The 26,776-nt window shown below is 36.8% G+C and overlaps 1 protein-coding gene across 4 annotated transcripts in view; it reads right to left on the reverse strand.

Annotated features, from left to right (window-relative positions):
• LPGAT1 (lysophosphatidylglycerol acyltransferase 1) overlaps positions 1 to 26,776 on the reverse strand; it is a 110,224-nt gene that overhangs the window by 7,500 nt on the left and 75,948 nt on the right. For all 4 annotated transcript variants that reach the window (XM_081225510.1, XM_081225512.1, XM_081225511.1 and 1 more), the window contains one exon: positions 23,760 to 23,886. In XM_081225510.1, the coding sequence (XP_081081636.1) occupies positions 23,760 to 23,886 (127 nt within the window). The remainder of the gene's footprint in view (positions 1 to 23,759; positions 23,887 to 26,776) is intronic.

A 26,776-nucleotide genomic window follows, 5' to 3' on the forward strand; every position in this document is an offset into this window, starting at 1 on the left:
AAAAACTACTTTAATTCAGAAGTCAAAATCATTCAGAACCACAACTTAGCTTTAGATTATCCTATATCTACAAATAATTATTGAGAAATACCTGTCTCCCCACGTTTGTAGGTTTAAGTAGGAATGGTTTTTGGAACAGGTGAAGTTTTAAAATGCAGTTTCTTTAAAACACATTTAGAGTACTCAGACGCTAGGCCAAATAATGCATCTTGGCAATGTTCCTTTGGTGGGAATGCCTATGAACCAGACAGAATCTCCCTAAATTGGTGTCTCTTTGTTAATCATTATCAGAGATACTGGTTTCATGAGCAGGGCCAACTCTTACTGACTGGGCGTGGTTGCTGGAAAATGATTCTGAAGAATCTGTGTCTGTGTCCTTACTCAACAGGAAATGGACTGGGATGATCAGTGATATATATCCATTACGAGTGAGAACAGAGCAGTGGCAGCATGAGTGAGTATGATACTAGAATTGACCTTGAAAAGGCGTTTCTTTTCTTTTTTGTTTTCCAATTTTGAGGGGGAGGTGTTATTTTTTTTCTTCATCAAAGGTATAAAGGTACAGTTTAAAAAATCTGCAAAAGATTTGTTTGTATGAAAAAATGCAACCCACCTCCTCTGCCCTTTGTTTCTACCCCCACAGAGGAATCGATTTTTACCTCTTGGTATTTATCGCCATATTTCTTCTTCAGTTTTAGGGCTTATCTACTGACTATCAAAGATGAGGACTAAGCTCCTTCCTCTTCCTGTTCCCACCACACATGTACATCTTTCCTATCTTCCCAATACACTTGTATGGTCATTTTAATGATCACAATATTTGATGTTTACACTATTATAATCATGTAAATGTATTCAAAGGTAAGCCATGTAGTAAATCATGGCTACTTTTCCTTTCCTCCCCAATTTTTGTTCTCCTTAGACTGAGCAATTGCATTGTTTTCTATGTATACATAACCAATTCAACCACAAACTCTGGACCAATTGTCTAAAATCAATTCTCTAGATCTATCCTTTGAAGGGCCAGATAGAAAATATTTAGACTTTGCAGGCTATTAAGATCTCTGTTGCAACTACTCTACTCTGCTTTGCAGTGTGAAGGGAGCCATAAACAAGGTATAAATAAATTAGCGTAGCTATGTTCAAATAAAATTTTATTTAAAAACCAGGCAGTGGGCCAGATTGACCTGTGGTCTAGATCTCCTCCCAGGGTATTCACATACATCAGAAATCCTTTCAATTTCACCCTCCTGAGGAAACTTCACCCAGATTCTGGATTTGCTGCCTGTAGTTTTCATCCTGCAAAGCCCCTTCACCATCATCCTGGTGATTTTCTGTACTCCTGAAGTGGATTTAATGTTTCCTACATCTCATGACTTCCTTTTTCTGTATTTCTTCCACATTTTGATGGAGTACATCCTCCAGCAGTTTCTTGAGAAAAGGTACTTGAAATCTTGCATTTCTGCCGATGTCTTTTTTTCTGTCCTCATACCTGGGTTGATAATGTGACTAGATATAGGATTTAGGGTTGGAATTCATTTTCTTCTGTCTCTGTTTTTTTGTGCTCCTTTCTCAGAGATTTCTTATTTAATTTCAAACTTTTTATTGAGTTTTTTTTTTTAACCATACTTTTAGTTTCTAAGAGCTCTCTGAATGTTCCTTTTTTTTTTTTTTTTTGCGGTACGCGGGCCTCTCACTGTTGTGGCCTCTCCCATTGCGGAGCACAGGCTCCGGACGCGCAGGCTCAGGGGCCATGGCTCACGGGCTCAGCTGCTCCGCAGCATGTGGGATCTTCCTGGACCAGGGCACGAACCCGTGTCCCCTGCATCGGCAGGCGGACTCTCAACCACTGCGCCACCAGGGAAGCCCAAGAGTTTTCTTTTTTATCATGAATAAGAGTTACATTTTATCAATTTTTTCCATCTACTAAAATGCTTATATTATTTCTCCCTTTATTCTGTTAATGTGATTAATTAAAGGGACTGATTTTGAATGTTAAACCAAACTTTCATTCCTGGAATATATGCTCTCAGTAATATGATGCATTTTAAATACTTTGCTGGGTTAGTCTTACATCTATAATCATGTAAGAGATTTGCCTATAAATTTTCCTTTATTTTAATATCTTTGGTTCAGGTTTTGGTATCCAAGTTATGCTGGTCTCATAAAACAAGCTAGGAAGTATTCCCTCTTTTTGATGCTCTGAAATAACTGCACTTAATGTCCTTTAATTTTTCTTTTTAATGACTATAGGATCTGAGGTAATTAATGTCCCCTTTTTCGTTCCTGATATCAGTAACATGGACCTTTTTTTTCCCCTTGATCAGCCTTGCCAGGAGTTGATCAAGTTTACAGTGTTTTCAAAAAACCAATTATTTTTGGTGTCATTATTCCTTCTATTGTATGTTTTCTATTTCAGTAAATTCTCCTTTATTATGCCCTATCTTCTACTATCTTTGGATTGCATTTACTTTTCTTTTTCTAACTTCTTGAGATAGATATTTAGATCGCTGATTTTCAATTTTCTTCTTTTCTAATGGAAGCTTTTAAGGCTATAAATTTTCCTCTAAACACAGATTAAGGTGTATCCCATACATTTTTATAGATCATATTTTCATTATCATTCTGTTAAAAATATTTTCTAATTTCATTGCAATCTCTTGATACATGGTAAACATTAAATTCCTCTACTCACTATTGATGGGCAGTTTCTCATATTTTGTTATTATAAACAATGTTACAATGAATAACACTGTGCAAATGTCCATTCATATGTGTATATCTATAGGATAAAATTCCAGAAGTGAAACTGCTAAGTCAAAGGCTAAACGTATTAGTAATTTTGAAAGATGTTGCTACATTGTCTTCATAAAGATTATACCACTTTATACTAGCAATTTATGAGAATGCCTCTCACAGAAAGATTTTTAAGCTGGAGAATAATAAAATCAGAAAGCTCTGATTTAGGTATAGAAGATGGCTAGCAGTGTTTCACAGCTGGGATATGCCAATCTGGGGACACATTCTTGGGAATCCATCTATGAGCTCTCTTTGAGAAAATAGATATGTTATGTTATCATTTTAATATTAACCTTAATAAAAATATTCTGAATCATATAAACATGTAAGTACTGCCATGTGACTTTGGTGCCTATGTTTATAGTCATTTGGGCGCAATGCAGTACTACTTTAAAAGGCCAGAGAAGTTAACGGGGGGCATACTTAAGAGCGAAATCTATTCTTTCACCTCTTAAAAGTCACCTCTCCCTGTGATCTTTAACAACTATTAAAATAAAATGAGACAGGGGCTTCCCTGGTGGCGCAGTGGTTGAGAGTCCGCCTGCCGATGCAGGGGGACACGGGTTCGTGCCCCGGTCTGGGAAGATCCCATGTGCCGCGGAGCGGCTGGGCCCGTGAGCCATGGCCGCTGAGCCTGCGCGTCCGGAGCCTGTGCTCTGCAACGGGAGAGGCCACAACAGTGAGAGGCCTGCCACAAAAAAAAAAAAAAAAAAAAAAAAGAGAGGAGTTCTGCTTCTTGTAATTGTAGAGTAATTCATAGGTAACAGTTATAAATTCTGGACAAAACGCAAAAAGTAATTAGTGGAAGGCACTGGAGAGTGACTAAAGGCAGACAGTTATTGGAGGAGAGTCAACACTTGGCAGACAGGAATGGCACTGGTTTTCCAGTTTTTATAGCTCCTAACCTGAGAATAGTTCCCCTATGTAAGTCTTACTGGTTGAAGAATCTGAGGACAGAGATTAGGGTGACCATAGCAGTTGTAAAGTGAGGAATCCCAGAAAGAAGTAAGCACTGAGTGGGAGCCACGACTTCTGAGTATAATCCCCACTCAGATCTCTGGGTAACCCCTGAACTATGTATGTATGAGGCAGACTCCAGCAGAATAAAGCCAGCGGGCACAAGGGAGATGCCCAGAGCTATGCAGGATATATAACTATTCAGGAAATTTAATCATTTGTTTCTTTTTCTTTTTGCCAAATTAAATGTCCTTAATATTTGGATTTTTAGGAAAGTCAGTTAACATCATCCTGATACTAGTGGAATGTTTTGTTTGTTTCTTCCATGGAAGTGTTTGTTTGTTTTTTTAATTGTAGTATAGTTGATTTAGGGAATGCTTTAAAATTAAAAATTAACAATTTAAACTTAAAAATCAAATTTTTTGTTTTGTTTTGTTTCGTTTTTGCGGTACGCGGGCCTCTCATTGTTGTGGCCTCTCCCGTTGCGGAGCACAGGCTCCGGACGCGCAGGCTCAGCGGCCATGGCTCACGGGCCCAGCCCCTCCGCAGCATGTGGGATCTTCCCGGACCAGGGCACAAACCTGTGTCCCCTGCATCAACAGGCAGACTCTCAACCACTGCGCCACCAGGGAAGCCCTGTATTACTTTTTAACCTCTAAAAATATACTATTTCTGTAAATATAAAAGCAGGTCTAATCAACCTAAGGATAACTAAGCAAGAACCATAGAGATAAAGAATATCCTTGGGCTTCCCTAGTGGCGCAGTGGTTAAGAATCTGCCTACCAATGGAGGGGACACGGGTTCGAGCCCCGGTCTGGGAAGATCCACATGCTGCGGAGCAGCTAAGCCCGTAAGCCACAACTACTGAGCCTGCGAGCCACAACTACTGAGCCTGCGTGCCACAACTACTGAGCCTGCATGCCACAACTACTGAAGCCCATGTGCCTAGAGCCCGTGCTCCACAACTAGAGAAGCCATGGCAATGAGAAGCCTGTGCACCACAACGAAGAGTAGCCCCTGCTTGCCACAACTAGAGAAAGCCCGCGCACAGCAACAAAGACCCAACCCAGCCAATAGTAAATGAAAGAAAGAAAGGAAGGAAGGAAGGAAGGAAGGAAGGAAGGAAGGAAGGAAGGAAGGAAGGAAGGAAGAAAGAACTTCCTGATTTCCTGAAATAGTATTTAAAGCATCTTTATAAGGAGAAAAGTGACATTGAATATAAGGCTGAGTTAATAGAGGAAGTTTGGGTTTACCAATTAAACTCTTGAAAGAATGTGGTGAGGTTGGTGAAGTACCTATTGCTTTAAATGGGGTGAGTGTGGGAGTGGGGCTGTGTTTTAACCAAAAACCTACCCTTCCATTCGCCTAGAGCAGCTGGGACATTCTCTTGCCTTAGGAGGCAGCCAGGAGGGCAGACCAAATGCTCCCTCAAGAGCAATCTACCTCTATTACTCTGATTGTTTGGTCACCATGGGATTAAAATATTAAAACAACTAATCTTCTAATATGGCAGAGTGTCAAATGCACTGAATACCAGTCCTCTTGGAATCAAATAAAAGGAGTTCTTGTGGGATATAAATAAATAACAGAAACAAATCTTTCCAATACCAATAGCTATCCAATGAAAAATTAGCTCTTAATTTTCAAGAAATAAAAATTATTATCAGTAATCCAGAATGTGCTCTTAAACACAGAGTAGTCCACCAAAATCCACAGGATTAGATTTAAGAGAACTAGATAAATTATACTTTCCAAAAAAAGATATAAAATAATGCTTAGCTGGCACCTATACATTCTCACTAGAATTTTCATGACAAAGATTCCCAAACGTGAGCTAACAAACACCATGGCTAAATCCTCAATTCAATTATGCCAACTACATATTAGGAGCTAATAAGCACTGAAGAAGATAAACTGTGCTTTCTAAAACCTAATAACCTAGCAGAGGGATCAGAAAAGCAAAAATCTAAAATCAGAATGTGGTAAATGTTATGTAAGGAGTTTAAACAATTTCTGTGTAAGTTTAAATGAAGGGGTGTGCATGTCTACTTATGACATAGGCTACATGGAAAAGGCATCACTTGAGTTGTCCTAAAAGAGTCAGTAGGATTAAAAAACTTAAAACAAATTTTTAACAGAGTAACAATATGCATATAGCTTTCAAGAATCAGAGTAGTACAAGGTTCACAATGAAAAATAATAGACCTATTTTTTCCCTCCTCAGATCCCTGTTCCCCAGATACAACCCTTTTCAACTTTCTTTGCTGTTCACTTCCACATTGATTACAAACATGCTAGACTGTCCAATTTAAAGTGTATTCATTGACTTCCTACTAAGGAAGATAAGGATTTGGCTTTCTTCTACCTTTGTCCTCTGCTCCTTTGGCTTCCTCCTCCTCCTTCTCTCCTACAGTTAATAATTCCTCCTCAGTGCCAACTCTGTCCTTTATAACTATGCTTATTAGTTTATGTTTTATTTATTTTCTTATGTGTCTGTTTCCTCTATCAGACTGTGCTATACTCATCTTTGCATACCCATGTGCACATCAGTGCCTGCTCCTTTGTGCGAGCTCAAGTTTGCTGAACTGAATTAAATGCAAAGTAATCCACCAGCATAAAACATGATGAGGTGCCATCTGGAATCAGCCACAATACCACAGGTACAGTTAACTGACACCACCAGGGCTGGTATGACAAGAATAACTCAGAAATGCGGAAACTACTTGTCACCAAAAATAGATTTATGGACAAGAACAGATCCTGTCAAATTTAACATATCAGAAGATCTCCCAGCACTCAGTTCCCAGAAGTTTTGTTTTGAGCCATCGTCCTTAGGTAAGCTGCTCAGGCCTCATCCTCAACATTCTAAAACGTAATATTTGTAGCTTCCTCCTGCATCTACTAGAAAGGTTTAAAAAAACCCCACTCAGCTATGTGAAAAAAAATGTCAGCAACTCAGATATAAACTTTTATCCACTTTAATAGAGGAATAAACCAAGGCTCTAAGGTAGCAAACCTAGGGTCATATAGGAGAGAATTTTGAGTGACTTTTTAAGGTTTGTGTAGAAAGGGAGATGGCAAATGCTCAGCACCTAGACTACCGCTTCCCTTCACAGTCAGGGACAACTGAGCCTGTTACGCCTTCCCCTTGAGTCCTGCTCCTTGAAAGCGTCCAAGCCATAGCAAACTAACATGCCACTGAGGGCATGAACAATGAGATGGCATTGTTTATACCTCAAATTTATTTATTATATCTTTATTCGTATTACGTCCTTTGAGACACAGATGCTTGCTGAATGAACTGAACTATCCAGTAAGCAAAATATAAGATTGGTATATTTGCTTAAGAGAATCACTATTATGTTTTCCATGAGTCTAATGACATTTAAAATTTTTTCTTAAGGCTTTTTTTTTTTAGAGTAGCTTAAGGTTCACAGCAAAATTGAGGGGAAGGTACAGAGATTTTTCCATATCTCCCTAATGACTTTTTAAAATAATTTTTTATTTTGAAATAATTTCAGACTCAAAGAAAAGTTACAAAAATAGTGCAAAGAATTCATATATACGCTTCACCCAGATTCCCCAAATATCATTATTTCCCATATTTACTTTATCATTCTTTTTCTCCATATATATATTTTCTGATATATGTGTGTGCATATATATATATATATATATATATATATATATATATATATGATCTTTCCTCAATTTTTGAGAGTAAGTTACAGATGGTGTGCCCCCTAAACACTCCCATGAGCACTTTCTAAATACAAGAACAGTCTCTTATATAACCATGCTGCAATGATCAAAATCAGCACTGATACTATTATCTAATCTACAATCTACAGATTTCATTCAAATTTTGCCAAGTGTCCCACTAATGTCTATAACAAAAAAAAGAAAAGAAAAAAGACAGAAACAAAGGAATAAAGAAACAAGAAACAAAAAAAAAGGTACCATGCTTTAGGAAGAGGAGAATAGCAGTGAAATAAATAACCTAGGGTGGGGGCTTCCCTGGTGGCACAGTGGTTGAGAATCTGCCTGCCAATGCAGGGGACACGGGTTCGAGCCCTGGTCTGGGAAGATCCCACATGCCGTGGAGCAACTAGGCCTGTGAGCCACAACTACTGAGCCTGCGCGTCTGGAGCTTGTGCTCCGCAACAAGAGAGGCCACGACAGTGAGAGGCCCGCACACCACGATGAAGAGTGGCCCCCGCTTGCCACAACTAGAGAAAGCCCTTGCACAGAAACAAAGACCCAACACAGCCAAAAATTAAAAAAATAAATAACATAGGGTGAGGTATCAATATCAATAAAAGGAATATATTTTTAACATCTTTATTGGAGTCTAATTGCTTTACAATGGTGTGTTAGTTTCTGCTGTATAACAAAGTGAGTCAGTTATATGTGTACATATATCCCCATACCCCTCCCTCCCACCCTCCCTATCCCACTCCTCTAGGTGGTCACAAAGCACTGAGCTGATCTCCCTGTGCTAGCTATTTTACATTTGGTAATGTATATATGTCAATGCTACTCTCTCACTTCGTCCCAGCTTACCCTTCCCCCTCCCTGTGTCCTCAAGTTCAATCTCTACGTCTGCGTCTTTATTTCTGTCCTGCCCCTAGGTTCATCAGAACCATTTTTTTAATATTCCATATATATGTGTTAGCATGCAGTATTTATTTTTCTCTTTCTGACTTACTTCACTCTGTATGGCAGATGGTTTTCTCAGGGTATATGCCCACTAGTGGGATTGCTGGGTCATATGGTGGCTCTATTTTTAGTTTTTTAGGGAACCTCCATACTGTTCTCCATAGTGGCTGTATCAATTTACATTCCCACCAACAGTGCAAGAGGGTTCCCTTTTCTCCACACCCTCTCCAGCATTTATTGTTTGTAGATTTTTTTTTTTTTTGCGGTACGCGGGCCTCTCACTGTTGTGGCCTCTCCTGTTGCGGAGCACAGGCTCCGGACGTGCAGGCTCAGCGGCCATGGCTCACGGGCCCAGCCGCTCCGCGGCATGTGGGATCTTCCTGGACTGGGCCAAGAACCCGCGTCCCCTGCATCGGCAGGCGGACTCTCAACCACTGCGCCACCAGGGAAGCCCTGTTTGTAGATTTTTTGATGATAGCCATTCTGACCGGTGTGAGATGATATCTCATTGTAGTTTTGATGTGCATTTCTCTAATGATTAATGATGTTGAGCATTCTTTCATGTGTTTGTTGGAAATCTGTATATCTTCTTTGGAGAAATGTCTATTTAGGCCTTCTGCCCATTTTTGGATTGGCTATTTGTTTTTTTGATATTGAGCTGCATGAGCTGCTTGTATATTTTGGAGATTAATCCTTTGTCAGCTGCTTCGTTTGCAAATATTTTCTCCCATTCTGAAGGTTGTCAATAAAGGGAATATTTAATAGGCAAATATACTCCAGGTAAGAAGTAATGAAATCTGAGCTAGGCTATGGCATTGAAATAAGAAGAGGGAATAGAAACAAACATTGCAGAGGTACCTTTCATAGGAACTGGCGGTTGGATTTGAGAGAGAGGATAAAATTTTAAAGTGGAAGAGTCAAAGAACTCCAAAATTTTTATTCTGGGTGAGGGCAGAATGATGTCACCATAAACCCCAATTGGAAAGCCAGGAGAAACAAGTTGGTGTGAAGGACTATGAGTTCAGTTCTAGACATATTAGGTTTGAAGAAGCAACAGGGTATCCAGGCGAAGGCAAGGAAGTTATGTGAGGATTTGGAACTTGGCAGAAAGACTGAGAGCTAGAGGTACACCTACAGAGGATCCACTGCTACATAGTCTCCTATTATGGACTCAATCTCCACAGGAAAGAAAAAAAGAGGACTAAAAACAAGCTCCTAGAGAAGGTCTATACTTAAGTAATCTCTGTGTGTTTGTGTGTGTATTCTTGTATTAAATGGAAGGTTAGACAAAAAGACCTAGCTAGCCCTTTCTACTTCTCAGATCCAATCCAATGACTTTAAGTAACTAAAATATAAATAATGATCAGTGAGAGTTATGCTTAACCATTATTCACTTAAAATTTAAACTCTAAGAATTTTTTTGAAAATTTGGGGGACATAATATTTCCAACAAAACTTAATTAGAAAACGAAAAGCATTTTTTGAATACTAATGGCAGGCATTGTCCTTGACTCTAGAGAAATCTGAAAGTGAAAAAAGACATGGTGAGCCCCTAGAGGGCCAACAAGGTGGGATACAGCACTTCATTTCCAAAGCTTATTATGTCCAGATTCATATACTGAAAAATAACTTAGCAAATCAGATTTTAGGTTATGTCTTGGTTCTATGTTAACAGTAAAAAATTTCTTTCATGTATATCTATAACTTCTTATAAACATTTAAGAAGAAATTAAGCATATCTTCTAACTAGAGGATAGAGATTTTATCTTATTTGAATGATGATTCACCTCTTTCAAATCTTCAACTTCATTATAGAAACACAGAATTCAATCCATAATACAGTCAAACCTCAATTACCACTTATTTAATACCGTCAGCATCCTGAATGGTGCCAAACTAAAATGCTTTGTTTTCTTAAAGAAAAGGGAAAAAAAACTGCTGGGGCAGAAAAGAAAAAAGAACTTGGGGGTCGTGAACATTAATAAAATCAGCCAAGCAGACCTAAAAACTTGAAGATTAAATTTAATGTGTAACTTTCCATTTTCCAACCGGAAGCTTTGAATAGTGACTTATGACTAAAACATCCAGCCTTTTCCAGGGAAAAGCTAGGGCCCAGAGGCAAAGCAATAGAAAACAAGAGATGACAGGAAAAGCAGACAGGAAGAAGAGAATCAGAAGTAGAGGTGAGATGAGCAATAATTATAAGTGCTGATAGAGAAAAGGCCCATAAGAAAAACTGAAGACAGGACAATGTTTCCTTCTGCTGGGGAAAAAAGCCACTTTTAGTTCAAGAGGCAATCTAATGACCTCATTCCCAGATAAGTAATTTGGGGGCCAGGGCTGAGGGTGGTAAACCTCTAAACCTGCATCATTAGTACCTGTGTGTACCACTTAGGTGCGAACCACTTTAGTGTTACTCACAGTTACTGGGAAAAGGTGACGTGAAACCTCATTATGTTGAATAACTGATTTTTACTATATTAATTATATTCTACTTTATTCTAGATTTTATACTAAAAAGTTATTATAGAAATTTAAGCCTCACAAAAATTATGGATGAAACACTAGAATATGAAAATCTAGACTATCTATATAATTTGAGCATTTCAATACCTTGATTTAAAGGGGTAAAATCTATTTGGTATCTATTAAATAGTAAGCATTTTAAATGTGAACTTATTAAATTCTTATAACTACCTGACGAAAATGCTTTTGTTGCAATTACTCAAATGATTATTAAACCAAAATTCTAAATTGTGGGCAATTTCTTTTTTCAATTAATTTTTTCAATTAATACATCCACACTGTTAAAAAAAAAAAAAGGCCTTAAATAGTACAAAGAGAAGTAAGATTCCCTCCCCAGAGGCATTCACTGTCAACAGTCAAATACCAACCATTCAGCAGTCACTGCACTGCCTTTTTTGGGGGGATGGGGGGGACAGGGGAGAGGCAGCAATTACTTTTTGGACTTTTAAGTGCTGCATGCCAAATATACAATTAAATTATAACTAAGCCTTTATTATACTGGTTTTTAAGAGGCCTCTCAGTTTCAGAGATGTTAACATGTGAAAAAATATGTATCTTAATGGGTGAAATATGGTATATGATGTCTCGCTGATTGTGTTTTTCAGAACTTAAATGTAGTATCTAAGAAGTAACACTACTTTATCTCTATGGGATGGGCTTCAAATATCACCTTTATAACTATCAACTATAAGAAATATAATTAGAAAATCATCAGTCATACACATGTTCCCAAGTAAATGTGGCTTTTTTAATCTTTCCATTGATCTGATCCTGCCCTCATACCACACTGCTTTAATTACACTAAGCCTTGACATCTGGTAGGAAGAATTCCTCTGTCTTGTTCATCTTCAACACTATCTTAGCTATTCATTTATCTTTACTCTCTCAAATGAATTTTAGAACCATTTGTCAAGTTTCCAGAAAAACCCTCCTGGATTCTGATCAAAATCCTCCTGGATATAATGTAATTGCAATTATGTTAAATTTATAGATTAATTTGGGAGAACTGACATCTCTATAATTTTCAGTCTTCCCCTCTATGAACACAGTATCTCCTTCCACTTTTTCAGGCCTTTTATGTTCTTCAATGCAGTTTTATATTTTCCTTCATAAAAGTCTTCTACATTTTTTCTTAAGTTTTATTGGTAGATACTTTATAGTCTTCTTGCTTCTCAGATAAGTATCTTTAAAAAAATTACATTTTCTATTTATGTCAGTAAAAAGGGATAATATTGATTTTTTTCTGTGATGATTTTATATCAAGATTGCTAAACTCTATAAATAGAAGGTGAACTCAGTTTCTTGGGTTTTCTATGTAGACCATTGTGATGGTTAACTTTTTTTTTTTTTTGCAGTACGCGGGCCTCTCACTGTTGTGGCCTCTCCCGTTGCGGAGCACAGGCTCCGGACGCGCAGGCTAAGAGGCCATGGCTCACGGGCCCAGCCGCTCCGTGGCATGTGGGATCTTCCCGGACCGGGGCACGAACCCGTGTCCCCTGCATCGGCAGGTGGACTCTCAACCACTGCGCCACCAGGGAAGCTCATGATGGTTAACTTTATATGTCAACTTGACTGGGCTAAAGGATGCCCAGATAGCTGGTACAACATTATTTCAGGGTGTGCTGTGAGGATGTCACTGAAAGAGATTAGTATTCGAATCAGTAGATTAAGTTAAGATCGGCCTCACCAATGCAGGTGGGCAGCATCCAATCCACTGAGGGCCTGAATAGCACAGAAAGGTGTAAGAAGGGTGAGTCCTCTCTCTCTCTGCTTGAGCTAAGACATCCTTCTGCTCTAGGACATCAGCCCTCCTATTTCTTAGGCTTTCAGACTCCCTTCCTCATCATTCTCAGACCTTGGGACTCAGACTGAATTATACCACCGGCTTTCCTGGTTCTCCAGCTTGCAGACAGTAGATCATGGGATTTCTCAGCCTCCATACCAGGAGAGCGAACTCCTAGAGTAAATCTATTCTTGGTCTCTCTATATATCCTATTAGTTCTATTTCTCTGAAGAACCCTGACTAATACAACTATCTGTCATATCTGTCACTCCAATTGATGATTTGTAGCTCATTTTCCAATTAGGTTTAGAACATTTTCAACATCTTTATAGTTAGGGACACACTGGGGAAAACCCCTTTTTAATGGCTCATCAAACAAAATAAGACTATGGACCCTCTTATACCATTACTATGAGGGTATCTTAGGCAAATTGATTCTCTTTATGTGTTACTTGCCTGAAGAGGCCTCAATTCTAAGTTGAAATTTCTAACATCATTGTTTGGGGTTAAAGGGATGGAATAAGAAAGTATCACTTTTTCCTCAACACACTGGATATACTTGTTTTAAAAATATAAACTAGCAACAGTGTTCAAAAACTATTTCTGACAGATATCAGATATTATTTACCTCCTTCACAGAAGTAATAAGCATCACTACTTATGAAGTATTTCTTGTCAAGCAAATTCAAACCTCAATCTGGTGAAGTTTTAGTATCTATCTACTAATTTATAGGAAATATAGGGGGCAGAGGAATACACAGGATACAATCAGCAAAACCAAATTTGTACAAACTCTACAGGGCAAATAATATGGTATCCTCAAAAAATAAGCTACAAGGAAAATAAAAGGTAGAGGGGGGAATCTGTACACAAAAGAAATTTAAGAGATATATCAACCAACTGCAATCTAACTGAATCCAAACTGTTTTAAAAAAATAATTTATGAGACAATCCAGGAAATTTGATGACTGATTAGATATTTAATGATATTAATGAATTGTTATTAATATTTCAGGTATGATAATAGATAATGATTTTACAAAAAGAATTATTATATTTTATAGAGTATATAATAAAACATTTACAAATGAAATGATACAATATCTGAACCTTCCTTCAAAATAATCCACTGAGACCTGGGAGATAACACAGAGGAGACAACCATAAGTGTACACCATAAGTACATAAGTGTACACCATAAGTGTACAATGGGGTACATGGGGTTTAATTTCTAGGTTTGAAATTTTCCATAATAAAAAGTTTTGGAGGAAGAAACTATTTCTGAAATTATAGCCCCTAAAACTGATAAATTTTTTTGTTTTGTTGTTTTAAGAAGGGGACAAAACAAAGAAAAACAAAAGTGATATATTAATATATTAATCACATATATTATCACAATATATGATATAATATGATAATATTATCATATTATCACAAATATTTATAGGTTTATGCATAAAATTACCAAATTACCAAAATTACCAAAATATTATAATTCTTTTAAAATGTTGGTAATTTTTCTTATAAATAAGTTTTTCTGTAATTTTAATAACACTCTCCAACCTAACATTAGAACAGGTTAAATATATCTATTATAAAAACAACTAAAACATGGGGTAGGGTAAGCTATATGTATGTACTAAGACATTCAGCATAGTGTTATTAAAATCAAGAATAAAACCTGCAAAGCCTATGATCAATAGGGAAATAGGTAACTCAATGTATCTACTAACCAGGATTTTGGAAAGCCACTAAAAATGTAAAGACTTCATAACAGTACTTAAAAATGCTTACAAAATTTGTAATCTTAACACCTAGTCCATGTGTACTACAGGTTTAATGTTCATTAAAATGCTATGTGGGATAAAGTAGAATACAAATAACTTTTATGCATATTACAACTATAGCTACACTAAAAACATACATAAAACAAATATTAAAAGGAAATATGAAAAAGGAATTTTATGTGAACATGCTGGGAAAGATTTTTTTCCCCTCTATGACATATTTTTCAGTTACATGCTTTTATTTTTAAAAATAAATTTAATACTTTACAAAGAACACAATAGAGAACACCTAATAACATTAAAGAAATTTAATCCTTTAATCCCCCAAATCTAAAATATTATCATTTTGGCATATTATCAACAAAAATTATTAGTGAGATACTTTATATTCCTTTTTCCTACTAGTTTTTAAAATTCACTGTGTATTTTACATTTACAGAACATCTCAAATCAGACTAGCCACATTTTCAGTGCTCAACAGCATATGTGGCTAGTGGCTGCTGTAACTGGACAGTGCATGTCTAGAGAGCATGAACTTTAGCAGTCACACATTCAGTAAGTATTGCATTCTAGAAATGTTTTATTTCCTTTATTGATAAAAATATCCTGAGGCAAATAGGTCAGAATGTTAACATCTGTCCATTCTTGCTAGTGAGCATGTTTTCTTTAAAAATATTCATTGAGGGCTTCCTTGGTGGCGCAGTGGTTGAGAGTCCGCCTGCCGATGCAGGGGACATGGGTTTGTGCCCCGGTCCGGGAAGATCCCACATGCCGCGGAGCGGCTAGGCCCCTGAGCCATGGCCGCTAGGCCTGTGCGTCCGGAGCCTGTGCTCCGCAGCGGGAGAGGCCACAACAGTGAGAGGCCCGCATACCGCAAAAAAAAAAAAAAAAAAAATATATATATATATATATATATATAAATATATTCATTGAATACTCCTTTTCTGAATTAATTCCCCCTGCAAACTGTAAATAATTTCTTACCCAAAGTCCCTAATTGAACGCCTTCTCCAAAGTTACCAATGTTCCAGTCAAATTAGACATGAAAGTAACACCTCTGCTTTCAGTAACTTATCTATGCCACTACATTCATGGTTATAACTTACTTTAAGATTTTTAAAAATAAAAGTATAAGCTATTTCTGCACAAGAGAATCATCTTCTCCAACTCAATTTCCTAATTTGGAGTGATGCAGACATTTGTATTAAGGACAGGGGTTACTTTTGCTTTTATCTCTATAAACATTCTATCCCTGTAATTAAAATCTAATTCATGTTTAATTTTGCTATTAACTCCTTAACAACAGCACACTGTGCCCATTACTACTTTAATAGAAATAAGCTGTCTTCCAATGCGACAGTAATGTGAAGAGGAGGAAAAAATTGTTCCCCTCAAATGGTTCTCATAGTTAAGCCTTAATTCCTCTTTTAAAACAAGCTTCACTTTTGAAAGAGATCCATAACGTAGTTGTATCCAAAAATAACAAAAAGGGGCTTCCCTGGTGGCGCAGTGGTTAAGAATCTGCCTGCCAATGCACTGAACACGGCTTCGAGCTCTGGTCCAGGAAGATCCCACATGCCGCGGAGCTACTAATCCGTGCACCACAACTACTGAGCCTGCGTTCTAGAGCCCGCGAGCCACAACTACTGAGCCCGTGCTCCACAACAAGAGAAGCCACTGCTCGCTGCAACTAGAGAAAGTCCACGCACAGCAATGAAGACCCAATGCAGCCAAAGATAAATAAATAAATAAATAAATAAATATTTTAAAATTTATTAAAAAAACAAAAATAACAAAAAATATTTCCCCAGTTAAATAATATATAATATTGGGAAGTAAAGAATAAGACATTTTTTTTTTTTTTTTTTTGCTGTACGCGGGCCTCTCAGTGTTGTGGCCTCTCCCGTTGCAGAGCACAGGTTCCAGACGCACAGGCTCAGCGGCCATGGCTCACAGGCCCAGCCGCTCCACGGCATGTGGGATCTTCCTGGACCGGGGCACGAACCCGTGTGCCCTGCATCGGCAGGCGGACTCTCAACCACTGCGCTACCAGGGAAGCCCTAAGACATCTTTTAAAGTAATAAGTAGTTTAGATCCAAACTATGGGGAATGCTAATTTGTTAGTACTGGATTTATCAATAACCCATACATACTTTAAATATCTTAATAATAGTACTTTGTATTTGTAAGGTGCTTTGCAGTTTTTAAAACACTTTTAAAATCAGTGTATCTGGTATAGACAATCTTATTTACAAAGCAGAAATAGAAACACAGATGTAGAGCACAAACTTATGAATATCAAGGGGGAAAGGGGGAGGGTGGGATGAATTGAGAGATTGGGATTGACATATACACACTATTGATACTATGTATAAAACAGATAACTAATGAGAACCTACTGTATAGCACAGGGAACTCTACTCAATGCTCTGTGGTGACCTAAGTTAAGAAGGAAATCCAAAAAAAGAGGGGATATATGTATACATATAGTTGATTCACTTTGCTGTACAGTATAAACTAACACAATATTGTAAAGCAACTATACTCCAATAATTAATAAATAAATAAATAAAATCAGTGTATCATTTGTATTCACGGCACTGTTATTTACTACCTGTTTGTAGGATAGGATCTAATAAATAACCATGTCACAAATTTTTTACTTTTTCATTTGCATGGTATTTTAGGAAAGTATTTCACAGCATATAATAACATGTATATTTATCTCTTCCAGAAATCCTAAAAATCAACATGGACCTAAGAAGTAAGAAGGGAACTGACAATGTAGAAAACTGCTATTGGAAGAAAAAAGTTTATTTCAGAACATTTAAAATTAGCTATTGCATTCTTATCCTTTTATTCCTAAGCATCAGTACAGTAATGTAAAATCTAGAAGAACATTCTGCTGCACATTCTGGTAACTAGATAATCTTTTCCTATTTAAATAAAGACCTAATGTTTTCTAAGCACTTAATTTTACTAACGCATTATGACTGAAGTTACTCGGTAGGGAAAATGCCTTTCTTGCTCAGAGATCTCCATACACCTGTCACAGTATGTTCCAGTGAGATATAGAACAGGTAGTGGAATCCTTGGTAGCCCTGACAATAATTTCCAAGAAGAGAAAAGAAGTGTATTAAAGAAATTTTAAATGGCCCAACCACTGATCAATGTTAAATAAATGATGGCAATTGTATTATTTCCCAAGTGTACTCTGATGGTCAGGAACATTACAGCATAATACCAGAGTACTCCAGCCATCCAGAGGAACACTGTGCTGCTCTCAGTGGAATCACACAGGCAAGGACAGTTACTGCCTTGCATGAAATCTACCTAAAATATGATAAAAGTACTTCATATATACAGAAACTTATTACAAATTCAATACTTATGAATTGTTAAACTTCTCTTTAACCTGTTTGTACTTTCAACTTGGAGTTTCTCTTCCCTGGTGGTCTAGTGGCCAGGATTTGGTGCTCTCAACTTGGAGTTTCTCCTAGAATTATGTTTCATTTAGTCACTACTATCTCCAGGTTTGCTTTGATTTGATCTAAAATGACTGCATTTTAAATGGTACTAGTGCTCTAGGATTTCTCTATATTAGCTCTTTTCAAAACCTTCTACTAATTGTATTATTTCTTTTGAAATGGTGAAATTAAAATACATGCAATATTCTAAGTGGGATCTAATAAATGCTGAGCATAATGGAATAATTCATTTCTGACTCTCACATGTATAGTCTTCTAAATTATACTGGAAAAAAAAACTAGCAATAGTACTAACTTGTCCAGCTACACCAAATCACCAAAGTGATCATTTCAATTAAATTCTCTAAGAATGGGTGCTGCTTTATTTTTAAAAAGTCAGTTGGGATTAAGAAGAAAACAAACACTTTCTGTCATGTGAAGCAAAATTGGCTTGGACCAATTTGGTTTAATAGTAATGTTCTGGATAAAATATGTTTAACTGCAGGAAAAAGAATACATTCATGAATAGACTTTTAAATCTGCCTATAAGTCAAGATAAGTAAGCCAACATTAAGCAAAACCACCATTTTTCAGTGAACTTTAGTTTCCAGACCACTTTTTCCTATCTCTCTGTGCACCTATTCCCCACTTTAATCAGTCAGTGCTACTTAGTTTTTCTTGCCAATCTCCTCATATTAAAAGAGAAAGAGATCCAACCCCATTATTTGTATTATTCACATTTGCATATATATGATTTCCAATGCTGCATTTTAAATCTCTTATTCTAATTGGAAACACCTCATCCTTGTTTAAAAATTTTAAAATATAACCACACAACTGGAAAGTCTGAACAGAAACCAATCCTTCTGAGAACAGCAAACAAACAAAACAAACGAAAAACCAAAAATGGGTAAGGAGCGCCATGTTTGTTTAAATTTACTTCAATTTCAATGGTGTTATTCCTGACAGGACAAATCCAAGATATGCAATAAACAGATTATTTTGTAATTGAGAAAGCTAGGGGTAAAAAAAAACCAAAAAGCCAAAAAAAGCCCAACAACGAAACACACAAAAAAACAATCTTTTTTTCCCTATCCCCCAGGGTATCTTGGTGGCCTAGAATAACACATAAGGAAACGTAGTCAACCTATGGCTGATAGAGACTTATTCCTGGGAGCTGCTAAGAACAGGGCCCACATCCCTTCTCACAAGCTTCTTGCAAGTCCTCAAAATTATCCTGACACCAAGACACCTGTCTTCTCCTGTATCTTTCAACTGCCCTCCCCTTCCCACCTGAACACAGGTCCTTCTCTTTTCCTAACATTGGTTAGATAATAATGATCTTTACTAAATTTCTGGAAAGAAAAGAGTCTGTCCAAGACTCATAGGATTTTGTGTGTTCGTGTGCATTGTGTGTGTATGTATAAATAAACAGCGGGCATAATTTGTACTTTAATGCATATTTTGGGATATGATTCTATGTCATAATTTAATCTCAGCTAATTTAACATGTTAGAATTTTCTTTATTATTGCTATGCCTGCTAATAAAGTTTTTATAAAAAATTTATTTCTGAGAAGCTTCTATTTTATTAATAGAAGTATTTTTCTGTATCAAACTAACCACTCCTCATCTTCTGTCTACTACAGTATTTGGTTTCAATCTCTAAATCAGGGGTCCTTAATCTTTTTTTTTTTTTTTGCGGTACGCGGGCCTCTCACCGCTGCGGCCTCTCCCGCTGCGGAGCACAGGCTCCGGACGCGCAGGCCCAGTGGCCACGGCCCACGGGCCCAGCCGCTCCGCGGCACGTGGGATCCTCCCGGACCGGGGCACGAAGCCGCGTCCCCTGCATCGGCAGGCGGACTCCCAACCACTGCACCACCAGGGAAGCCCCTTAATCTTTTTTTAATCCTTAATCTATTTTGAGAATAGAAGGAAAGCTATGAAACTTCTCCACAGAAAATTACAAACATACACAAAATTCTGCATAGAAATTCAGTTAAAAAATTCTCTAAAGTCCATCCATGAGACCCAGGGTTAAAAACTCCTTCTCTGAGTGAATTTGAGTGTTGCACTTGCTCTTATTAAAATAATTTTGCTAAAAATGGACATTTCTTCAATTTCTAAGATCCCTTATGATTCCATTCAGTTTTTTTTCTGTCTCTATAAACTATAATTTCTTCTATTTGTTGGTTAAAAAAGAAAAGCAAGGTCAACAATAAGAATGCCTACTTAATTTAATATTTTCTTTCTTGTCTCAATTCTTTTTGAGTATGATATGCTAGGAAGAGCTGCATATATCCAATGCAGATACAATGAACATGTGGCCGAAACATATTATCCAACAGCCATGTATTCTGGACTTGGGCACTGGAACTGAGCCTCATTTATAGATTACAATTTAAAGACTTACTGAAGGCTAGACATGTTTCATATAGATGAAAATGAAACTGTTCCTGGAGAAATTCTTCCAGGGCCAAGTACATTGCCTTGTATATACTAAGTGCTCAATAAGTTAAGTAAAATGGACAATACATGTAGAATGGAGTCAGAACAATCACCAAGAATTACTTCTTACTTTATACATGAATGCATAGTTTGGCAATGTAAGTTATACAGCAGAATCAACTGTAATTTTATAGTCATCCCTCACACATCAAAACCCCAAACTGTCCTATACACTAATGATGAAAAATCTGAAAGAGAAATTAAGGAAACACTCCCATTTATCACTGCAACAAAAAGAAAAAAATACCTAGGAATAAAACTACCTAAGGATACAAAAGACCTGTATGCAGAAAACTATAAGACACTTATGAAAGAAATTAAAGATGATACAAACAGATGGAGAGATACACCATGTTCTTGGATTGGAAGAAATCAACACTGTAACAATGACTATACTACCCAAAGCAATCTACAGATTCAATGCAATCCCTATCAAACTACCAATGGCATTCTTCATACAACTAGAACAAAAATTGCACAATTTGTATGGAAACACAAAAGATGCCAAATAGCCAAAGCAATCTTGAGAAAGAAAAATGGAGCTGGAGGAATCAGGCTCTCGGACTTCAGATATACTACAAAGCTACAGTAATCAAGATAGTATGGTACTGGCACAAAAACAGAAATATAGATCAGTGGAACAGGATAGAAAGCCCAGAGATAAACCCATGCACATATGGTCACCTTATCTTTGATAAAGGAGGCAAGAATATACAGTGGAGAAAAGACAGCCTCTTCAAAAACTGGTGCTGGGAAAACTGGACAACTACATGTAAAAGAATGAAATTAGAACACTCCCTAACGCCATATACAAAAATAAACTCAAAATGGATTAAAGACCTAAATGTAAGGCCAAACACTATAAAACTCTTAGAGGAAAACACAGGCAGAACACTCTATGACATAAATCACAGCAAGACCCTTTATGACTCACCTCCTAGAGAAATGGAAATAAAAACAAAAATAAATAAATGAGACCTAATGAAACTTAAAAGCTTTTGCACAGCAAAGGAAACTATAAACAAGATGAAAAGACAACCCTCAGAATGGGAGAAAATATTTGCAAACGAAGCAACTGACAAAGGATTGATTAAAAAAGAAAAGCAAGGTCAACAATAAGAATGCCTACGTAATTTAATATTTTCCAAATATACAAGCAGCTCATGCAGCTCAATATCAAAAAAACAAACAACCCAATCCAAAAATGGGCAGAAGACCTAAACAGACATTTCTCCAAAGAAGATATACAGATTGCCAACAAACACATGAAAGGATGCTCAACATCACTAATCATTAGAGAAATGTAAATCAAAACTACAGTGAGGCATCACCTCACACCAGTTAGAATGGCCATCATCAAAAAATCTACAAACAATACATGCTGGAGAGGGTGTGGAGAAAAGGGAACCCTCTTGCACTGTTGCTGGGAATGTAAATTGATACAGCCACTATGGAGAACAGTATGGAGGTTCCTTAAAAAACTAAAAATAGAACTACCATATGACCCAGCAATCCCACTACTGGGCATATACCCTGAGAAAACCATAGATCAAAAAGAGTCACATACCACAATGTTCACTGCAGCACTATTTACAATAGCCAGGACATGGAAGCAACCTAAATGTCCATCGACAGATGAATGGATAAAGATGTGGAACATATGTACAATGGAATATTACTCAGGCATAAAAAGAAACAAAACTGAGTTATTTGTAGTGAGGCGGATGGACCTAGAGTCTGTCATACAGAGTGAAGTAAGACAGAAAAACAAATATCGTATGCTAACACATATAAATGGAATCTAAAAAAAAAAAAAGATTCTGAAGAACCTCGGGGCAGGACAGAAATAAAGACGCAGACGTAGAGAATGGACTTGAGGACACAGGGAGGGGGAAGGGTAAGCTGGGACAAAGTGAGAGACTGGCATGGACATATATACACTACCAAATGTAAAACAGATAGCTAGTGGAAAGCAGCCACATAGCACAGGGAAATCAGCTCAGTGCTTTATGACCACCTAAAGGGGTGGGATAGAGAGGGTGGGAGGGAGATGAAAGAGGGAGGGGATATGGGGATATATGTATACATATAGCTGGCTCACTTTGTTATACAGCAGAAACTAACACACCATTGTGAAGCAATTATACTCCAATAAAGATGTTAAAAAAAAAAAGAAAAAAAAACCCAAACTGTAATACTTAATAATTTTGAGTTTTAAAATTTGTTTCAAATTATTCTAACTTTGTTTTTATATTTGAAAACTCTAATGGTTTACACCTATGAAAGTATGTTACCTATTTACTTCCAATGAATATGTAATTTGGGTAGTTTTCCTCTTTAAAGGCAGGCTTTTGTGGCAATTGTGATCTTCCTTGGGACCAACTACTCCCTTAGTAACTCAGCTGCCATGTGTTGAGATCTTTGACGAGGAGATAAATGGCTTATAAAGCGATCAATTCTATCCAGGTCTTATCGGCATGATTTTTTGATATGAATACCTATACACATTTACCTCAAACACTTTAAAAAAAGAAAGGTCTAGGGCTTCCCTGGTGGCGCAGTGGTTGAGAGTCCGCCTGCCGATGCAGGGGAGACGGGTTCATGCCCCGGTCTGGGAAGATCCCACATGCTGCGGAGTGGCTGGGCCTGTGAGCCATGGCTGCTGGGCCTGCGTGTCTGGAGCCTGTGCTCCGCAATGGGAGAGGCCACAACAGTGAGAGGCCCGCATACCGCAAAAAAAAAAAAAAAAAAAAAAAAAAAAAAAAGAAAGGTCTATATTAAAAAAATCTTAAGGAGCTGTTGCAGAATATTCAATAAATGGTTTTGCTGTTGTTTATGCAAAAGACATAGGCATATTAAAATATTAAAAATTTGAAAGTGTAAGTCATTGCTAAATTATCAATTCAATCATTTAGAAAATCTTACATGACTTAATGATTTAAAACAAATTCCATTTCTATTAATACAAATCTACTTACCCCAACTGAGTACATATTTATCCTTGATATTTGCCCTTTAAGTTAATTACTTTCACTCAAGAGTGTCAGGCGATCAAATAACCATAGTGCCTCTAGGATGCCATTTTTAGAGACTTTTATCACTCAGTGAAAATAACTACTTCAAATGATATTTTCATATTAAAAATTCAGCATAAGAATGATTTTGAGCCAACTGTTTTCACTATCAATTATAATTTAATATTAAAACATTCACAATGTCCTGAGATAGTACTTAATGTTGGCTTTACTCTGAGTACTAATGTGGAATTCTTACCTGTAATGTACATGTGTGACTACTGGTTTCCTGTATCCAAGGATCCAGGTTTGAATATCTATGGGCTCAGCTTTGGGGTAAGCTATGGTTGTATCTATTATCCACTGGAGGCCTTTCAATCTGCTGTCTAAGAACAATATAAAATTGGATCAATTTTTATATTATTTGCAGCAAATAACATAGTATAGAATTATAAAGCATACTGATATATCATTTGCTTTAAGAGAATGAACTTTGGCGTTACTGTTCTATATGATGCACTTAGGATGAAATTAAGCATTTCCTATTACATTATAAAATGGCTGAATCTCAAACAAATTAAACAACAGAGTGCTATAATTTATTGGACATGCATCATTTAAGCATTCAATACAATTATGCAGTATCAAGGTCTAATTTACATTTTATCACTCATAAAAACTGGTCTACAAAAAAAGTCAGTAGCTAAAGTATCACATCACAAAAGCGAAAAGCAGACCTTAAAACAAAAAACTCCACTCACTAAATATAACACAATATAATACAAACACCAAGTTTTGTGATACTCTTGGGAGGCATTAATAAATATTGAAATAAGGCAATAAAATTAAGCATTTTATTGATGCACATGATCATCAGTTGCTGCTCTTGTTCAAAACAAACAAAAAACTCCTCCCATTTTAGCAAGAGTTATATAAAAATAAAGCAATAAACCTGTCTACCCTTTGGTAGGTACAACAGGTAACTACCGTTGTGAGAGGGGCTGGGGAAGTTCTGTTTACTTTGGTCCTCTGCGCACTGTTTTTATTCCCAGCACAGAGTACAAAGTTGATCAAGAATTGAGACGGGAATTCTCAAAGGGAACGCTGATAGCTAGACTTTAAAGTGTAATGGTCTATCCTTTGTTTGAAGTATTTAAAGGATCCCTAAAAAAATAAAACTTATTTTTAAATGTAAGGCCAAACGTACAGTAAGAATCAATAATATTTTACTTAAAATATCAAATAATTAAAAACTGGCCTTAAATTCTTTTAAAAATTTAGACAACATTCTGAAGGGGAAGAAATAATCATATAAGAAATAAGCTTAAAAATTTAATTTTTAAATAACATATTGCTAAAGGAACAGAATGTATGTAAAGAGACACATTTTAACAAGCTACCAGTGATGTACATGCTATAATGTTTAGGGGTAAAGTACACTGATGTCTGCAACTTACTTTGAGATGCATTAAAAAAAACCAACCAAGATGGACTAATAGATGGATAGAAGGATGGAGAGAGATGTCATAAAGCATATACAGTAAAGTGTTAATTATAAAATCTAGTTGGTCAGCTCATGGATATTAACTGCAAAATTATTTCAACTTTTATGTATGTTTGAAAATTTTTATAATAAAATGGTTGGGAAAAATCACCAGAGTTCAGTTTAATATCTATTAAATCATACAATAAACAAAAAAATACTAATCCTTTTAAAGTTGATTAGAGGGACTTCCCTGGCGGTCCAGTGGTTAAGACTCCGCACTTCCATTTCAGGGGGCACAGGTTCAATCCCTGGTCGGTGAACTAAGATCTCACGTGCCACACGGGGCAGCCAAAATAAATAAATATATAAAAACTTAAAGTTAATTAGATACAACTTAATTTTTATATGTGTATGGACTGACTGCACATTAAAACAGACATGAAGGCATAGTTTGTGTTTATATGGAATAAAATACTAAATAGTGAGTATGAATACTAAAGAAAATAAAACACAAAATATCGATACCAAAGCAGAGAAGCAAATGGTAAAATATAAGTAAAACTAGTTTTGGGGTATACGGTTTTCTAAAATTTCTTATGATTTTCCTAAACTGCTAGAATAAAAATTTTTTTCTTGATAGGTAAGAAGTGGATTTATTTAGAGAGATACACATTCCATAGACAGAATGCTGTCCATCTCGAAAGGCAAAACTGGCCCTGGGAGAATCACATTCCACAGACAGAGTGTGGGCCATCTCAGAAGGCGAGAGGCCTAAATTTTAACTAAGGTAAGATAAGTAATAAACAATTTCACTTTGGTTATAAACAGAGATTGCTTCTCTCCAAAAGAAAAAACCATTTTTCATCCCTCTTGTGTAATCAGTATGACAAGTGCCCATTCATTCCTCTGAGATCTAGACCACAGGATATTGACTGGGTAAAACTATTTAAAAGTAGCGGTATTTATTAGTGCAATTAATCCTATTTGGAAGACCTTTGCCTTCAAGCTTTGGCTTGGCTGACATTGGCACAGTGTCTCTCCAGCAGTGAAGCTATTCTGAACCTTCCTTTTCTATTAAAAGACTCTTTCAATTTGTCTTTTTAATAGATGATGAAACATTAAGAGAGCTGACTGCCAGGCAGCTGTTTGGAAAAAACAAATGAAAGGAAAGCTCAGCACAATCTCACAGGCATTATTTCCATGTTTGGTCCTTACCATCATCTAAAATAACACATATTTCTGAGGGCCAATCATTCCCATTTTATTTTATCTGAAGAAGATTAAAAGAAATAGCATAATGCTACTACAGAAACAGGCCTAGTAAGTTTCTTTCAGCTTTTTAATTTATAATTTATCACCAAACTTTCATAGTGTCTTGGATAAACTTGTTCAAAACAGTCTTCATGATGTTGGCACAAATATCTTCTGCAAATATGCACAATTCAATTCACTAGGCTATCTCCAAGACAGTTGCATCTTTTTTTGTTCAGTTTTGTTTTTTTAAATACATTTATTTATTTATTTTTGGCTGCATTGGGTCTTTGTTGCTGCACACGGGCATTCTCTAGTTGTGGCTTCGTTGCGGTGCCCGGGCTTCTCATTGCGGTGACTTCCCTTGTTGCAGAGCATGGGCTCTAGGCACGCGGGCTTCAGTAGTTGTGGCTCACGGGCTCTAGAGCATAGGCCTCAGTAGTTGTGGCACACAGGTTTAGTTGCTCTGTGGCATGTGGGATCTTTCCAGACCAGGGATCAAACCTGTGTCCCCTGCACTGGCAGGCAAATTCTTAACC

The sequence above is a fragment of the Mesoplodon bidens genome (assembly GCF_964165515.1).
Source record: "Mesoplodon bidens genome assembly, chromosome: 2".
Taxonomy (NCBI): domain Eukaryota; kingdom Metazoa; phylum Chordata; class Mammalia; order Artiodactyla; family Ziphiidae; genus Mesoplodon; species Mesoplodon bidens.